General features: G+C 33.6%; 1 protein-coding gene across 7 annotated transcripts in view; it reads left to right on the forward strand.

The window, feature by feature from the left end:
• Window positions 1-16,935, forward strand: part of KCNT2 (potassium sodium-activated channel subfamily T member 2) — a 372,756-nt gene that overhangs the window by 336,305 nt on the left and 19,516 nt on the right. For all 7 annotated transcript variants that reach the window (XM_038586089.1, XM_038586091.1, XM_038586090.1 and 4 more), the window contains one exon: window positions 9,942-10,242. In XM_038586089.1, coding sequence (XP_038442017.1) covers window positions 9,942-10,242 — 301 coding nt within the window. The remainder of the gene's footprint in view (window positions 1-9,941; window positions 10,243-16,935) is intronic.

Here is a 16,935-nt window from a genome sequence, read left to right on the forward strand (position 1 = left end):
TTAGACATACAGAAGGTTCACATGGCCCCATTTTATCAAACCAGTTGTAAGTGCCAAAAATTTTATTTCATTTAATTTTAATTTATTACTTATTGGATTGGATTGTGCAGTGTCTAGTAGAGGATATTGTAGGACAATGAGTGTTATGACTATGGGGGATTTAGGCAAGGGTGATAGTTCTGATGGTTAAGATGAAGTATACCTATTTGTTTTTGTTTTATATTTGATGCCCCCCAAGAGTATAGAGATTACCTTAATTTTAGTGCAGGCTCCATATTTACGGTACTTTAAACTTATTGGCATCTCCAGTCATAACTATAATGTGAATCCCAACCAAAATTTTTTTAAAAGATTTTATTTACATATTCATGAGAGACAGAGACACAGAGACACAGGCACAGGCTCCTTGTGGAGAGTCCCATGCAGAATTCAATCCCAGGACCTGGGATCAGACCCTGAGCCAAAGGCAGATGCTCAACCACCACCCAGGTGTCCCAATCCCAACCAAATTTTTAAAGAGGCCCTGAAGGTTTGCCCTTTGGTACAGTTCAGGAGATATTAAAATTCGGAACCTGTGTTGCAGAAGCGCAAAGCCAGTCAGCTTCCTTTTATCTTTTTGTCTTAAAATTTTTTTTAGTAAACTAAGGATTTTCAATTCCACAAATTGTGCACTTTTTGTTTCAGTTGTTCCTGCCATATATCCAGTTTTTTGTTTTTTTTCCCTCCCTTTATATCCCCAGTTATTACTGTCTTTGGTTGCTAGACATTTGGGGGGATATTTTCTACCCTGTTCATGTTTGTAAGTCTGCTTTTCTACAGAGTTTCATGTCAGTTTCATTAGAGTTATGGATGTCCCTGATAGCATTGGTTGCTTTATTGGATTTAATTAATTAATTAATTAATTAATGACCTAAGGTTTCACTCAGTTTTGAAGTAATCCCTTAGCTATGCCTCACAGGCCCATGGGTACTTTTCCTTATAACGGGGGATCAGGATCTTTGTGGTCACAGAGGCATAGCAGCAGAAGAAGCATTTTGTAGTGTCTTAGTGAGCTGTTTTCAGGAGTGTGGGCCTCAGCATGGCAACTGCTCTTGCTCAACAGAAGCAAACATGTAATAGGCCTATGTAATGCACAGAATATCAGTTCTTCCCTGAATGCTCTGTGAAATGAGATTGATGCCTGTTTTAGGCATACAACCAATGGTCATAGGATAAGACTCATTTCCTGAATTTACTGTCCGTCATGCTTACTGATACCTATACACAAAACTCAGTATGAAGCACAGAGATAGGTCAGAGACATATAACATGGGGCCACTTTAACAAAGGCCCCAAACTCATACTAATGGTCTGGGCTATTAGTAGTTCTGTCCGGATTGAGTTCTTACAGTTATCCATTGACCTAAATCACAGAGTATGATAATACTAGGAGAGCCCTAAAGGAGCTCTTTTTTTCTCAAAGAAGAGTAACCATTTGCGGAGGATGGTAGGACTTTGCTCCAAAATTCTAAGAGCCTGAGCTACAATTCATTTATTAGGGACTGCCAAAGGCTCCAGACAGCATCACTATCTGCCAGTGACATTTCATGCACCATTGGTTTTACTAGATCACATAGCCCACGTGGCAGAGCAGCTTGCATAGCAGCCTGAAGGTCTTACGGAAACTTCTTTTGTCTGGTCCCTGCTAAAAATTGGCAGGTTTTTGGGTCACTCAGTAAATGAGCCAGAGTAACACACCCAAATGAGGAATATGTTGTTGCCTCTAAAATCTAAAGAAGCCTACTAGGTGTTGTGCTTCTTTTTTGGTTGTAGGAGAGATTAGATGCAACAACTTATTCTTTACCTTAGAAGGGATATCTTGCCACGCCTCATACCACTGGACTCCCCGAAATTTCATTGAGGTAAGAGTCCCCTATATTTTTGCTGGATCTGTTTTCCATCCTCTGATATGCAAATAACTTATCAGTAAGTTTTGGATAGTTCTGTCTTGCTTACTAAATCTAGTCATCACAATGTCATCATTGTAATGAGCTGGCATGATATCTTGTGGAAGGGAAAGGTTGTTAAGGTCCCTGAAAACTAAATTATGGCATAGAATTGGAGAATTGATGTACCAATGAGGTAGGACAGTGATGATACATTGCTGGCCTTGGCAGCTGAGTACAAAATGATTCTGGTGTTCCTTACTGATGGGGATGGATGAAAAGACATTTACCAGATCAATAGCTGTATACTAGGTACCAGGGGATGTGTTAATTTGTTCAAACAATGAAACCACATCTGGTACAGCAGCTGCAGTTGCAGTTATCACCTGGTTAAATTTATGATAATCCACTGTCATGCTCCAAGCTCCATCTGTCTTCTGCACTGGCCAAATAGGTGAATTGAGTGGGGATATGGTGGAAATCACTACACCTGCCTATTTCCAGTCCTTGATGATGGCACTAATTTATGCAAGGAGTTCAGTATTGCTTTTAGTTTAATATTTTCTTAGGTGGAAGCAGTTCTAGTGGCTTCTACTTCTTCTTTCCCATCATAACAGGTCAATATAGTCAAGGAGCCAGTGTAGGGCTGGAACTGAAGAAGGTTTTGGGACCTACTGTGTTCACTGTGAGACAGACCTTAGCTATTGATCACATAACCTCCATAAGCTCCTACACTAACTGGTGGGCCAAAGTGATGTTTTGAGTGTTCCTGAAATTAGTATCATTTCAGAGCCAGTCTTTAGTAGTCTCTAAAAGGTCTGATTATTTCTGTTTGTTCAGTGTACAGTTACTCTGGTGGAAGATCATATGACCCTTGGGGAAGGTTGGGGAAAAGATTAATGGTATAAATTTTTGGCAGTATATTGGGTCCTTGTGTAAAAGGAACAAGCCTCTCCTTCATTGAGAGGTTCTAGTTTTGTAAACTGCCTCAAATCTGGGGTTTATTTGAAAGGCTGTTACTCTTTATTTTTATGATTCAGGTTACACTTTTGTTCACTTGACCCAGACATTTTATACTTATGCAGATCAGGTAAGAATTAAGAATTTAGTAGTTTTCCTATCTATTTTACCTGCAGGAACACCACTATCAATCAGCCAGTGCCATGGGTCTGTGCAAGGCCGACTATTCGGATTGCTGCTTTGACTCTGCTGTCCATTATAGTAACCATGCTTACCTTACCTTGTGCAATTGATTGCCACTACTTGGCCTCTGCCTCCTTGGGATCAAACTATTCCCATTTCATTTAGGTTTCCCGATTGAGTGACTGTAGTTACTACTCTAAGGTCTGGCCTACAGAGAAGACCGATTGGGGATCCTTTCAAGGATACTGGGGCTTTGCTCCCAAATTTCATTCTCATAGTTGTGGTGAAAGGAATGCCTTCTAGACCCTCTCATTGTGGGCGAACAGGTCTTAAATGAAAAATCTACTCTTATTTTCCCATCTCAAGGCTTTAATCCCTTGCTTTATATTAAATCAAGTTAGGTCCTACATGTCCAGCTTGCTGACTGTGGGCCACCGTTTGGTGTATGTTACAGCCACCAGAGGAACTGTTAGAACCTTTCTTGATGCAGAATCTCTGCTTAGTGAGTCCATATCAATAAATTCTGCCTGACTCACCTTTGTGCTTCTTCCACCATTATCCTGCACCCTTAATATCCATCCCATCCCCACACCTGTTCCCCAGATTTGGGTCTGTATAAACTAGAGAAATCAACTGGCTCTTTTATAGTATGACTTCTTGAACATGTGATGAAAAATAAAATAAGTAACATAAATGCCATCTATCTATCCTCTACATACTTACGAATCACTCTACTAGGACTCCTAACATAAGAATACAGCCAGTTAAAATAAGGACAACATTTCCTTCTCAACTTCTTCTAATTAACACAGATGAATTATTTAAATTATTTAAATTAATTATTCAAACTCTAAGGGAAGACAGCCACCATGTAGTTAACAGTAGTATTTAAGATCCTAAAGAAGGACAAAAAGGGTACGATTTTTTGGGCCTAAAGCACTAAGAAAGGCAGTAGGCAGTTGAAACCTCTGTACGTTAGTTATTTTTGAATAATAGTTTTGAAGGCTAGGGGAAAAATGACCACTAATGTGAGAAATAATGCCAAGGCAATAAGTTAGCTAGGTTTCAGATTCCACAGAGACCAAAGAAAACAAAGATTCAATTAAATACACATACACGCACATACATACATGCACACACATCCACACACAAAAAAACAGATTGCCAAGGATATGTGAATATGAAACTTAATGTGTAAATTTAGAACAAACAATAAAAAAGAGCAACTGACTTGGTTTAATTTTCTTTTAGGGGTAATAACAAAAAGATGAGTGATGTTTTTGTGGTGAAGGAGGAGGGAAAGAGAAAGGAGGAAAAAAAAGAGTGGGAGATGTATTCTGTTTAACAGTAGTAGAAAACTAGCATAAATTTTTTGGATTATTTTGCATTATCTCCAAGTAGAGAACCTGCAATTTTTTTCGCTTGGACATAAGATTAAATTTTGACTTTCAAAGTTATTGGATTGGAATGGTGAGTTAGTGAAGATTCTACCAACTTTGAATAAACCTTATATTCGTGGAATAATAGATGACATAGAAAGCTACCTATGAGAATATGTAGATGAAATATCTGATTTTTAGATATGGAAAATAAAGTCAAGATATTGAAATAATTTTTGTTATTCCATCAAGTGATTACTTTAAAAAAAGCTATTATTTAAACCTAAATTCTCGACTAATTATTTGGCTTTAGAATTTATGTTAAAGTATTATTATAGATTCTCTTAAGTTTTGTTTATTTTTGTCATGAAAACTGAAAATTGTTACTTTTTTTCAAGAAGCTCAGTTGGTTTGTTCAAAATCATGAAGTACTGGCCTGATGGAATTGAAAATACAACCTAGTATTTGATTCCAAATTCAGCAGTTTTTAGACTATAGTATTGTTATCCTCTAATTATCTATAAGATTCTGAAAATATGTTGAAAATACACCTAAATATGGGACACCTTGGTGGCTCTATCGATTGAGTGTCTGACTCTTGATTTCTGCTCGGGTCATAATCTTGGGTCCTGGAATCCAGCCTTTCTTGCAGCTCTGCACTAGGCGGGGCCTGTGTTTGGGATTCTCTTCTTCCCTCTCCCTCTGGCTTTCTCCTGCTCTTGCACTCTCTCTCTAAAAATAAATAAAAAGGCAATCCATCTAAATACAATGTAATTTGTTATTTTTTATCTCTACTTAGATAACAGACTAAGTGAACTTATAAACTGAGCCTTTATAGAAAGTATGGAAACATCTTGGTGTGAATTTTTTTTTTTTTAATACAAAGAAATTTCCAGGGGACCCAAAGTCACTAGCCAAGGTGCTTATGGATTTAAATTTCCATGATGTCTCAAGTATTTTTATAATTTAACCTTCCCTTAATGGAAAAATAGATAAGAATTCTTTCATAAAATGTTAAACTAGGGCTGAAAAGAGATAGAGAGAAGGCAAACCGCAAGACACTCTTACCTATAGAGAACAGAGTTACTGGAAGGGAGGTAGGTGGGGGATGGGCTAAATGGGTGATGGGCATTAAGGAAGACACTGGTTGTGATGAGCACTGGGTGTTGTATGTAAGTGACGAATCACTAAATTCTGCATCTGAAACCAATTTTGCCATATATATTAATTAACTAGAATTTAAATAAAAAATTGAAAAAAAAAATTAAACTAGCATATCTTCAGTAATTTCATTTTCCTCTGTTTTCTTTAGCAACAATTCAGAATGTCTTCAGTCATAAATCAGATAACACAGTTTAAGCCTATTTTAAAGCCTATAAAACTATTCTTAAGGGAGCCATGAATCTGGATTACAAACACTGACTTTCAAACTACTTGGTGAATTGATTTATTTTAAAATATCACTTTGTTCCACAGATTGCTCAATAACCTTATGACATGAATTACTTCAATAAAAAGATTGAGAGGAAGTTGAATTGAGTCATTTTGGTGTGTGTGTGTGTGTGTGTGTGTGTGTGTAGAATGTAGAGAAGAATGTTTGATATTTATTGTGATCCTAACACTTTCTGCCTTTCTTGAAAACAATGGAAATAATTAAGCTCTTTTAGGTATAAGAAACATTTTCTCATTTATAAAGCTGCCAATTTTTATTCTTGTGAAGAAATATGTTTAGCCTTTTTAAAAACCATACTAAATTTGATCAATATTTGGAGAATAATATAACTTTAAAAAATAATAAATAAATTTATATGAAAATTATTGATTAGACATGTGCATTTTTCATTTCCTTATTGAACTGTATGAATATGCTCCCGGAAGCATTTCATATTAAATATGTCTTAGTCCAGTCAAGTTGCTATAACAAATTACCATAGGCTGGGTAGCTTATAAACAACAGAAATTGAATGCTCACTGTTCTGGAGGCTGAAAGTAGGAGATCAGGGTGGCAACATGGTCAGGTGAGGGCTCTCTTCTGATCTCAGACTTCTCATTGTATAATCACAGGACAGAAGAGGCTAGGGATCTCTCTGGGGTCTTTAGCCTAAGGGTACTAATCGCTCCATGAGGACTCCCCACTTAGGCCTAATCATCTTCTAATGACTCTACCTACTAATACCATCATTTTTGGGGATTAGGATTTTAACAAACGAATTTTGAGGGGACACATCATTCAGATCAGACCATAGCAATATGAAAATATCCTTTTTCATTCTCATAAGCATTAGTATTAAATCTTTATCTTTCATGTTAATAATTTTATGAATCTTCTGATAATTAAAGTACAAAACCATCAAATCAGAGTCCTCTCATTATTCATACAAAGAGTGAAGAATAATTTATAGAAGCAAGGCAGAGCAATAAATCTCCATGTTCACTTAAATATTGTTCTCTTCTTCGGATTCATAAAACTTTAACCACGGAATCTTTACCCCCAGGGATTTGTTTATAGCACTTTGATTTCTTATGAAATATGGTCACTGATGGAGAAAACTGTATCACAAATATAAATCATTCCCTGTCTTTTTGATACCCATTTCTCACTTTTATATAACCTCTCATAATTATTTCTTCTTCCATTCTCCCTTTTGCTGTCTTTTCATACCAGATGATGAGCCATAATATTAACTAATATTTAGTGAGCATTTGCTGAGGCAGGCACTATATTATGCACTTTTGAAAAGTATTATATCTTAGATCTCAAAAAACACTATGGGCAAAGTAAAAATATAATTCACATTTTTCAGATAGGGAAATATGGGAACAATCTTAGTTCATAGAACTGGGAATACAGAGCTGATAAGTGGGGAAACATGTATTTAAACCTAGGTCTATCTGATGCCATTGCCCTTGCTTTAAGCATTCTATTCCTCTGATTGTAATTCAGGAAAAGGTCCTATGATCAAGGGACTTCTGTGTCTCCCAGCACAGGACTTCCACTAGGTCATGGTGTGTCATGTTCAAAAAACGGTAGAGTTAAATCAGACGATGAAATGACAGCAAGAAAATATATTTATAAATGGACGTCTTAAAAAAGGACGCAGGCATACATACACATATTCAGTATCCAGGAATAGAATAACTAATGTTTATTTCCAGTGAAATCAATATTGTCGATAATCATTCTAACTCGGATATATTAACATTATTATATGTGGAAATTTATAATTGGCACATGTTTTCTTTATACATTAATGTGATATAGAAATTTGTACAACATTTCTATGAGGTAGAAGATGGGTAGTATTATTCTCATTTTACATAGGTTTATTGTAGGTACAAAGCTAGGAAATATCCAAAATATAGTTCCAGTTTGTGATATATATAAAATTCAGTGTCCTTTTCATTATGTCATATTGGAAGGATGGGAGAAAGACCTGCAAATTCTGAGCACATAAAGAACAATCTATGTGTTGTCAGTTTAGATTTCTTAAAATTCATCCTCAAATCATCCTAATTCCTTTTTTTTTTCTGCACTTAAAGTGAAACATACAAAGAAATGATACTTATTTTACTGAGTAATTGACAAAGGAACCTCATGATTCCTATGGATTTTATGTATAAATCATGTTATTCTTTTCTTAGGGAAATTCAAAACGATGAATAGGGTATTCCGTAGTGTTTAGCTAATACATACATAGGCTTCAGTTCATGTTTTTGATATTCACTTGATACAATATATAACTAAGAAGAAACATTTGCAAAGACAGTGTTTCATCCTCTACTTGAATTATGGGTCTGGCAAGTCTACTATTTTTACATGTTTGTAGAAAATCAGACTATTACTCACAGGAACTTATGACTAGAAAGATCACTTCAAATAAATGTAAGATTGTGATTAACAGAACTCTGTAAGACAAATGTTTAGATATGAATGTTTTCATTTTTGCTACAAAGTACGTATAAAGTGAAACTACTGAACAAAGATTGATATACTTTACTGATGGTAGATATTACTCAAGGGTTTATGTATTTTACTTCCACAGAAGAGTTTTCAGTATATCATCAAGTAGATGAGACTAGAGGAGGTTAAGATTATAAAAGTATTCATTATTGCAAAACCATGTAACCATCCGCATTTTAATACTTCCAACTTAAATTCTATATCTCAAATAAGTTTTCTAAAAATACTTTAATGAAATGTTCTCATTGCGGAGATTTGAAGATTAAGACAAACTATTTTTAATATCATTCACTGTTTTGAGACAGAAATATGGATGAATATTTAAATTTTTCATTGAATTAAAGTGTGAGATAGTTTCATAGCTTGCCACTAGGAATTGTATGTAAGTCATTGACTGAGATTCCATAATTTATATTCACTTTTAAAGGATTTTATTGGATCTATGTCTTGACCTTACTTATATTGGTAATTTAAACTCTATTTCTTTGAAAGCCAGCAAAACATGCAGATTAGAGGTGAAGTTCAAACTTCCATCCATAGAAAGGAAACACAGTTGCCAGATTCATGAATATTGGTCTTATTTTCTGTACAATTCAGGAAACTGTTCATTTGCATGTGCATGCTTTTAGAAAGTAAGACTTTCTGCTTTGATCTGTGTTGCATTTCATTTAACTTTCTGGTATGAAAAGCAACAGTTTGAAACAGGAAGCTTTTATTAAGGGCCAACAATCAAAGGAAAGCTTCTTACTTTAAAATCAGATTTAGTAGTAAACAAGTAAATTAAAACAGACTTTCTAAGTTTGTACATTGTTTTTTTCTTCCCCTCTAGAATAATCTGATTTGTTTTATTTGTCGTTCTAGAATACATTTGTGAAATATTAATTAATATTTACAACATTTTTCACTTAGAATACTGAGAACAGTTTCTGAAATACTTTTTAATATTTTAATAAAACAGGGTTATGTGGTGAATAATTAATGTATAAATTAAATAAAAGTGCTTTTTGTTTTCTTCTGGGTCATATGAGTGAATTTTTAAAAATTCACATTTTACAAAGTTCATTCCAGTGCCATCTTTAGAAAGAGCAATAACTTAAAAATCTTTTAAAAGATTATTAATTCCAAAAGTAAAAAAAAATTAATGATCTTTATTTAGATGATATACAAAATACCTGTAGATTTAGAAAAGTCCATTACATTGACTACCTTTGAAAATTTAAATTATTTTTTTTGTTTATGGTTCCAAACAACTCTGGTAATATTATTTTGATAACTGATGCATGAAAAATTAAATCCTTTCATAAATACTTATATTGGAAATGCAAAGCTATTTTATTTGCTTCATATATAAGTTCAAACAATGTATTTTCAAATATTTTTAGTAACAATCAAGTGAAATCAACAAATGATTTTGCTCTGTGAAAATTCATGAGATATATAATTATAATAAGATACTAGCAAAAATTATTAACATATCTCCAAGTTTCAATTTTTCCTAAAATATCTAATTATCAATATCCATTTCCTTTAAAGTCTCAGATATCTATCAGTGTGGAAGAATGGGAAGACACCAAGGACTCCAAAGAACAAAGTCATCACCGAAGCAACCACCGCAATTCAACATCCAGTGACCAGTCAGACCATCCCTTACTGCGGAGAAAGAGCATGCAGTGGGCCCGAAGACTGAGCAGAAAAGGTCCAAAACACTCTGGTAAAACAGCTGAGAAAATAACCCAGCAGCGACTGAACCTCTACAGGAGGTCAGAAAGACAAGAGCTTGCTGAACTTGTGAAAAATAGAATGAAACACTTGGGTCTTTCTACAGTGGGATATGGTATGCTCTTTAAAAGTATTGTATGCTATGGACTTGTGATTCTTGCCATAGTCGTTGCGTAGTTGGTTCAAATTTAGTAAGTTAAGAATCACATTTTTGTTTCACAGGCCAGTTTGAAGGAACTACTGACACGTATCTAATACAGAAAATTATAATGATGACATTAAATGTTAAAAGTGTTAAGTATTTGCTTAGTTCTCTAGGCATTCTGTTGAACCTATTATATGAATTATCTTAATTTTAAAAAATTATCTTAATTTTAATTTTCTCCAAAACTCTTCCATTTTAGAGATAAGGAAACTTAGTCAATAACTTCCAAATTATCTTGTTAATAGCGTGGCTGAAATTTATATCCTGTTCTGTCATGCTCTTACACACACATACACACATTCTCTCATACATGCAAACCACATCTTTGTTGTTCTAGGATCTAGGATAAAATGAATTTGAGGCATTGGCAAGTGACTAAATGTACCAGCCACAGATGAACTGAAATGTTTCCATAAAATTTGTTTAGCTTCTTGTGGTCCAGGAACAGAAGTCTCCAAAGGCTTTAATTTGAAGCTCAAACAGTACTTGATTTCATATAGTGTAGATCTGTTAATAATTAAGTTCCTATGTTGATCTGTGAATGCAATATAGACCAAAAAGCACAGCCCACATAAATAATGCAAAGATAATTTTAAAATATGTTGTTTACTACTTTACAAATTTTATTTAAAAAAGAAATTTAGTCAACTTAATACCAAATGATAAATAAAATGGTTTTGTTTTATATAGAAATTGGGTAAACCAGAAGCAAAGATTATAGAAGTATCATGCAGGTTAAGGATAAAATGGAATGCATTCTATATTTACCCCATCTCATCTTTATTATTAAAGTCTCAACTTGAAACAATGTAATAAGGAGAAATTTTAATTATTGAATTAGAGTTTAAAAGAAGTTAACCTGTGTATCTCTAAACAAGAAAAGGAAACGTATTTGCTGAGTACCTACTCTATGCCAGGAACTATGTGAGGTGCTTTATGTGTGTTTTTCATTACTCCTCATAACCCTGAGTGGATAGGTGTCCCATTTTACCCTAAGAATTTGAAGCTTAGAGTTTAAAGACCTTGCTCAAAGGCATACAGCTGAAATGTGTTGGAGTCAGGATTCCATATGTAATTGAAATAATTATTTTTTACTTACTTAAATGTAGTTCACACTCATCCTTTACTAATAATTTTAGTTTAATCACACAAGATCTTACATTAAAAAGTAAATTCAAAGAAAAACTCCTTTTAAAAATTATACCAGTAGTTCTTTGCTAATTTGATGACACTAAGTATGATTGTATTTTTTATAGAACTTAGTCCTATATTTATGTGTACTTCTGTTAGTTATTATTCAGCTACTCTTTCTTTTTTTGGAAAGTTCTAGTAAATGATTGTTCATCCAAGTTCCAGCTGTGTTTCATGAACACTGTAATCCAAGGCTGGTCCTGTAAGCAGTGTGGCAGATAACAGTTTGACTCTAAGAGACACAAAAATGCATGAGCTGGCTGCATGGGAGAATCATCAGGGAACATATTATGTTTTTGCTAATGAAACTTCTATCAGGTACCTTGCATTTAGTTATTCTCTGTGTTGTGTTTTTTTTTTTTTATATATATAAATTTGTTAATTTAATTCTCATACTAACTCTTATAGAAGGGAAGAACGGATATTGTCCACCTTCTTTTTTTCTCTCTCTTTTCCTCTTTCTTCCTCTCTCTGTCCCATTCTAACCATCTATTCATTCATAGGTCCATCAATCCATTCTAAGGCCATGTACTAGCCACCTTTAATAACATAAAGATTATGAAAACAGGATTTGGAATTTAACACATCATTGGCTTCTGTACTTCTCCATGTGTTCCTAACTCACAATAATTTATCCATGCAACAGATATTACTGGGCCACACTGGGAATAGAATGACTTATTCACGTAGGACCTCTCCATTTATGGAACTTATATTCTAGTATCAACCAGCAGACTCACTGAATATTTATTCTCTCCAAGCCTCTTTTTTATCACTGTGCCATGAGAATAATAATGCCTGTCATAATTTCTTGTGAGGGACAAATAGGGTAATGAATAATAATGTACTAAGCCCAGAATTGGCATTCAGTTAATACCAAAAATCTCCCATATATCTATTGAAGTACTACTGTATGTTCATCTGTGCTTTATACATGAAAAAAGTAAGTGTTTTTTTTTTTTTTTTTACCACTTCAACAAAACATAATTTGTACCCTTGGGGGAAATTGCCTCCATTAAGGATACATGCTTTAAAACAATTGTTTTGCATGTTTGCCTTCCTTCCTTGAGAGAAAGGGAATGTCTTACTCATCTTTTCATCTTTGTATCCCCAACATATTACACATTTCCTGACACATAGGAACCCAGTAACTGCACATTGAATGCGTGAACAAATGGAGTGCTTACAGGTGAGAAAACAAGGTCTCAAATATAAATTATTTCCTAGCCTACTAGACACTCAAATCAGTACTTTAACTTAGGAATTTTGACTCTGTGTCTCTTTATGTTTCCACTCTACCACATATTCTTTGTAATCTTGTCAATATTTTATAGTGATTTGTAGTTGAAAAGTGTTTTTACATACTTACAAAAATGCATGATGATTGATTTAACCACAGGTCATAATCTGCTTTTTTCTGAGTTAGGTCTGGCATGCTCCAGAACTATGAATAGCGTACTTTTGACCTCTTGCCTCTTGGATATGAGACATAAAAGAAAGGGAAAGGGAAGAGTCAAAAGATGATTTTTGAGAGCTCTTGTTTGAACAATTAAGTGCATGGTGAGTGACATTTACTGAGCTCAGAAAAAGAAGACAAACATTGGGGATCTTTGACAATAAATTTAACTCAGTCCCGAATAGGTGGTGTTGTAAAAGAAGCTGGATTTCTGCTATCTGGTTCTCAAGAAAAAAAATGAGATGTTATATAGACTGGAGACTGTATGTTGATAGAACATAGAGATTTTAATTAAAATTGTAGGAATAGATGAAATAACCCCTGGTGAAGGACTATAAAAGAACTTTGGAAAACATTTCACAAATATTAAGGGAAGAAATGTTTCTTAAATACAAGAGACTGCAACGTCTAAAACTGAATTACCCCAAAGATGTGCCACATTATGATAGTATGCTATCAGTTGGTTACATGTTTTATCATGACATTGATCCTTTATACTTTCAGAAGGCCATGTGGGGCCTTGGGTGGTCAGAGGCACTCCTCAGGCTGGTTAGTTCCAGCCATAAGCAGTTTTGTCTGTTACCCCAATGTGAGTACAAATACCATTTCTTATGTGTTCTATGATGTGAAAAAAATGTTGGAAAGTATTGGACTGAGAAGTAGGGGCTAATGATTAATAATGCCAAAGAGTATTATTGAGTATAGTAATAGATCATTGATGGACCTTGGTAGATGTGGTACATGTGCAAACCAATGTGAGTAGCTTGAGAAACGATGTGAGGTAAGGATTAGAATATAGTGGATTAAAATATATTAGAAACCCCAAGGTATTGGAAATTTAATCTATCTCATTGCTCCACCATTTGTTGCTCTATTGCCAAAATCACATCATGGTCCAAGATAGATGTGGGAACTCCAATTATTTTGTCCACATTTCATCAGGCAGGAAGGAAGGGCATACCAGAGAAGAAAAGTTCTCTTCAATTAAAACATACTTCCAAGTAATTGCCCACATCATTTCTACTATATCCCATTGGCAAAGCATATGTCTTATTTTTGGTGGCCCAAATTTAACATGAAAGAAGACAAGAAAAATAACTCTAGTGAGAGACAACTATCTGTCTGCCACAGTCGATATTTTTTAAGAAATTGCATTGTGAAGGAGAGGTACAAATATGAAGCTAACTGGATGGGAAAGTGGAGAGGGAAGACAGACTGTTTTGAAGATCAGAGAGATATGAGCATGTTTATTAAGATGGAGCCATTAATGAAGAAGTAGAAAATATGGGAAAAAATCATAGTTGGAACCCTTTGCTTAGATAATTAGAAATGAGGAAAAATACATGTTTTAAATGCAGTAAACTTGTAGGTATTTTGACAGGAAGTTGAGTGACATTTCATGTGATATTACATAATATGCGTGATATGGCCAATATTATTTTCTAAATCTAAAAACTCCATTTTGGAATGCATCTGGCCCCAAGGGTTTGGAAGATGGAATTTGAGGACCTCTATGTTTTGGTAAAATAGCTAAAGTGAAAATCTACAAATTCTGTTTGCTTTCCATTGAACTTTTTGGGGAAATTTCTTCAATATGATTTTTAAAACTTCCCCTCAAAGTTCATGGCATTGTATACAAACTGGCCATGTGTTTTTTGGGTAAGTCACTATCACCCTGAAATTTATGTTCTTTAACTGTCAAGTAAGGATAGTAAGGCCTTCCTAAAGGGATGTGATGTAGTAATAAAATGTATATAAATTTTTTTTTTACTCTATAAGCTACACTGCAAATATGAATATACTTTTCTTTATGTTCATTACTGTCATTATTCTTCAGTGATCTATTTAGAAGAGCTCTCACACTCACAAAAAATTACTCTTTCCAACTATTGACAGATTCTTAATGATTAGCTCATAGAATGGCACATACTAATAAGTATAAATTGACAAATAAGTCTTCCTAGTGTGACTGCTGCTACAAGTGCTAGCCAGTTTTGATATGGACCGTTTTAAGTTTCATACTGTTACTAAAAGATGAAATGCCAAGGGAGGAAAAACAAATTATTTTAAGTGACAGATAACTACAAGTTAGACACTGGCTTTCATTACATTTATCAGAATATTTTAGTTGCTTTCTGAAGTAAATTTATAATTGCCTGAAATGATAAAACAAATACTGTTTTTTTAAAGATAATATGGAGACTTAATACTTTCATTCTCTTTCTTATTGGAAAAAAATGACCAAAATTAACAAAAGGATTGTTATTCCAACCCAAAGTTAAGGTAGTGGTAGTAGTAGTAGTAGCAGTAGTAATAGTAGTAGTAGTAGTAGTAGTAATAGTAGTAGTAATGATAATTAGTTATCATTTTTGTATAGTTTAAAAAAATTCCCAAAATCTTAGTCAATAAGTCAGATACCATTTCTAGTACAAAATTATTTACAAATTTTTCTAAAACAAATTACCCAAGAGAGGAAAGCACAGTAACTAGATATTTCTTCTAGAATATTTTGCAACATTTAGTACTCAGGAGGAATTAGTATCTGAGGTCACTATAACAACTTCATCAACAATTTAGTATTTCAAAAGAAATTGATGTTAAATTTTTATTGTTTTTAAAATGTATTATTTACCTTTTTTCAGTATAAATGAGTGTAATAATATTGATTTGTAAAATCAATATACTCCAGGTATAGATTCCCAGAATATGGATGATTTTATATTACTCTGTACTTCCAGAACTGATTCTCATGAGGAGGCAAGCAGAAACAGAATGATACATAGATGCACTTATTTTATGTTAATCTCATTCTGTATATAGAATATTAATAGAAAAAAACAAACTCAATGGTTTTCTCAATAGATAAAGTAATGAAGCTTTCAAAGGGGGTAATTGCTGAGCTGATAATGGTTTCTGGTAAATGGAAATATTTGGGCAATGAATTTTCCATATATCTCTAAATTAAAACTATATAGTTTTGTGTCATGGAGTTTTAACATGTCCTTCTCAGAACATTAGTTTTTCAATGATATCAATATTTTTACATAATTTAACACCACAGTCAATTGCACTTAAATATACATATATTTTATCATTATGACTGGAAATTCAAATGTGTTCTAGCATATGTGTATGAAAAATGTGATCCATTTGAATAAAACGAAATATTTTTTACATTTGAGACAAAAAGTTAATTGGTTGAATGAAATTTTTACTCAGTACTTTTTGAGAGAGCAAAGAATGGCTTCCTAATTGCATTAAAACAACAAAAAGAAACTTCCAATTATGATGACCATTTGTGTTCTCAATTTAAATAACTAGAAAAAATATAAAACTCTAAGTGTGTAGACTCTGGAAAAAGAAAGCACATAATTTTGTTACCTGAAGAGAGGGAATCCAATGAGTTAAGACTTACATGGGCTAGAAGTCAAGGGAATGGAGCCAAAATAAAATATATATATGAGATTTTCCACTAGAAAAATCAACAGAAACAGATCCAGAAAAATGGGAATATTAAAGTAGGTATTACAATATGGTGTATATATTCAAAATGATAGAGGTAAACAGAAACATGATAAAGACAGAAACTGAAAATATAAAAGAGACCATACTGAATTTTCTAGAGATCAGAATTTATGATCCAGTATGAAAATGAGAGGTGTCTGGATGACATTAACATCAGGATAACTATTGCAGAAGAAAATATCAGTGAACATAAAGCCATAGCAATAGACTATCCAAAATGCAGTATAGAGAGAGAGAAAAAAAAAACCTTGAAAAAATAAAAAGTGTTGTTTACTAATGGGACAGTATCAAGTAGTCATGTAATTGGTGTCCCAGAAGGAAAGAAGAGAATGAATATTTGAGGAAATAATAACCAAAATTTTTCCAAATTTGATGAGAATTCTGTTTAAGATCTTAGAAGCTCAATGAAGCTTAAGCAGTATAGTGAATGA

This window comes from Canis lupus, chromosome 38 (assembly GCF_011100685.1).
Source record: "Canis lupus familiaris isolate Mischka breed German Shepherd chromosome 38, alternate assembly UU_Cfam_GSD_1.0, whole genome shotgun sequence".
Taxonomy (NCBI): Eukaryota; Metazoa; Chordata; class Mammalia; order Carnivora; family Canidae; genus Canis; species Canis lupus.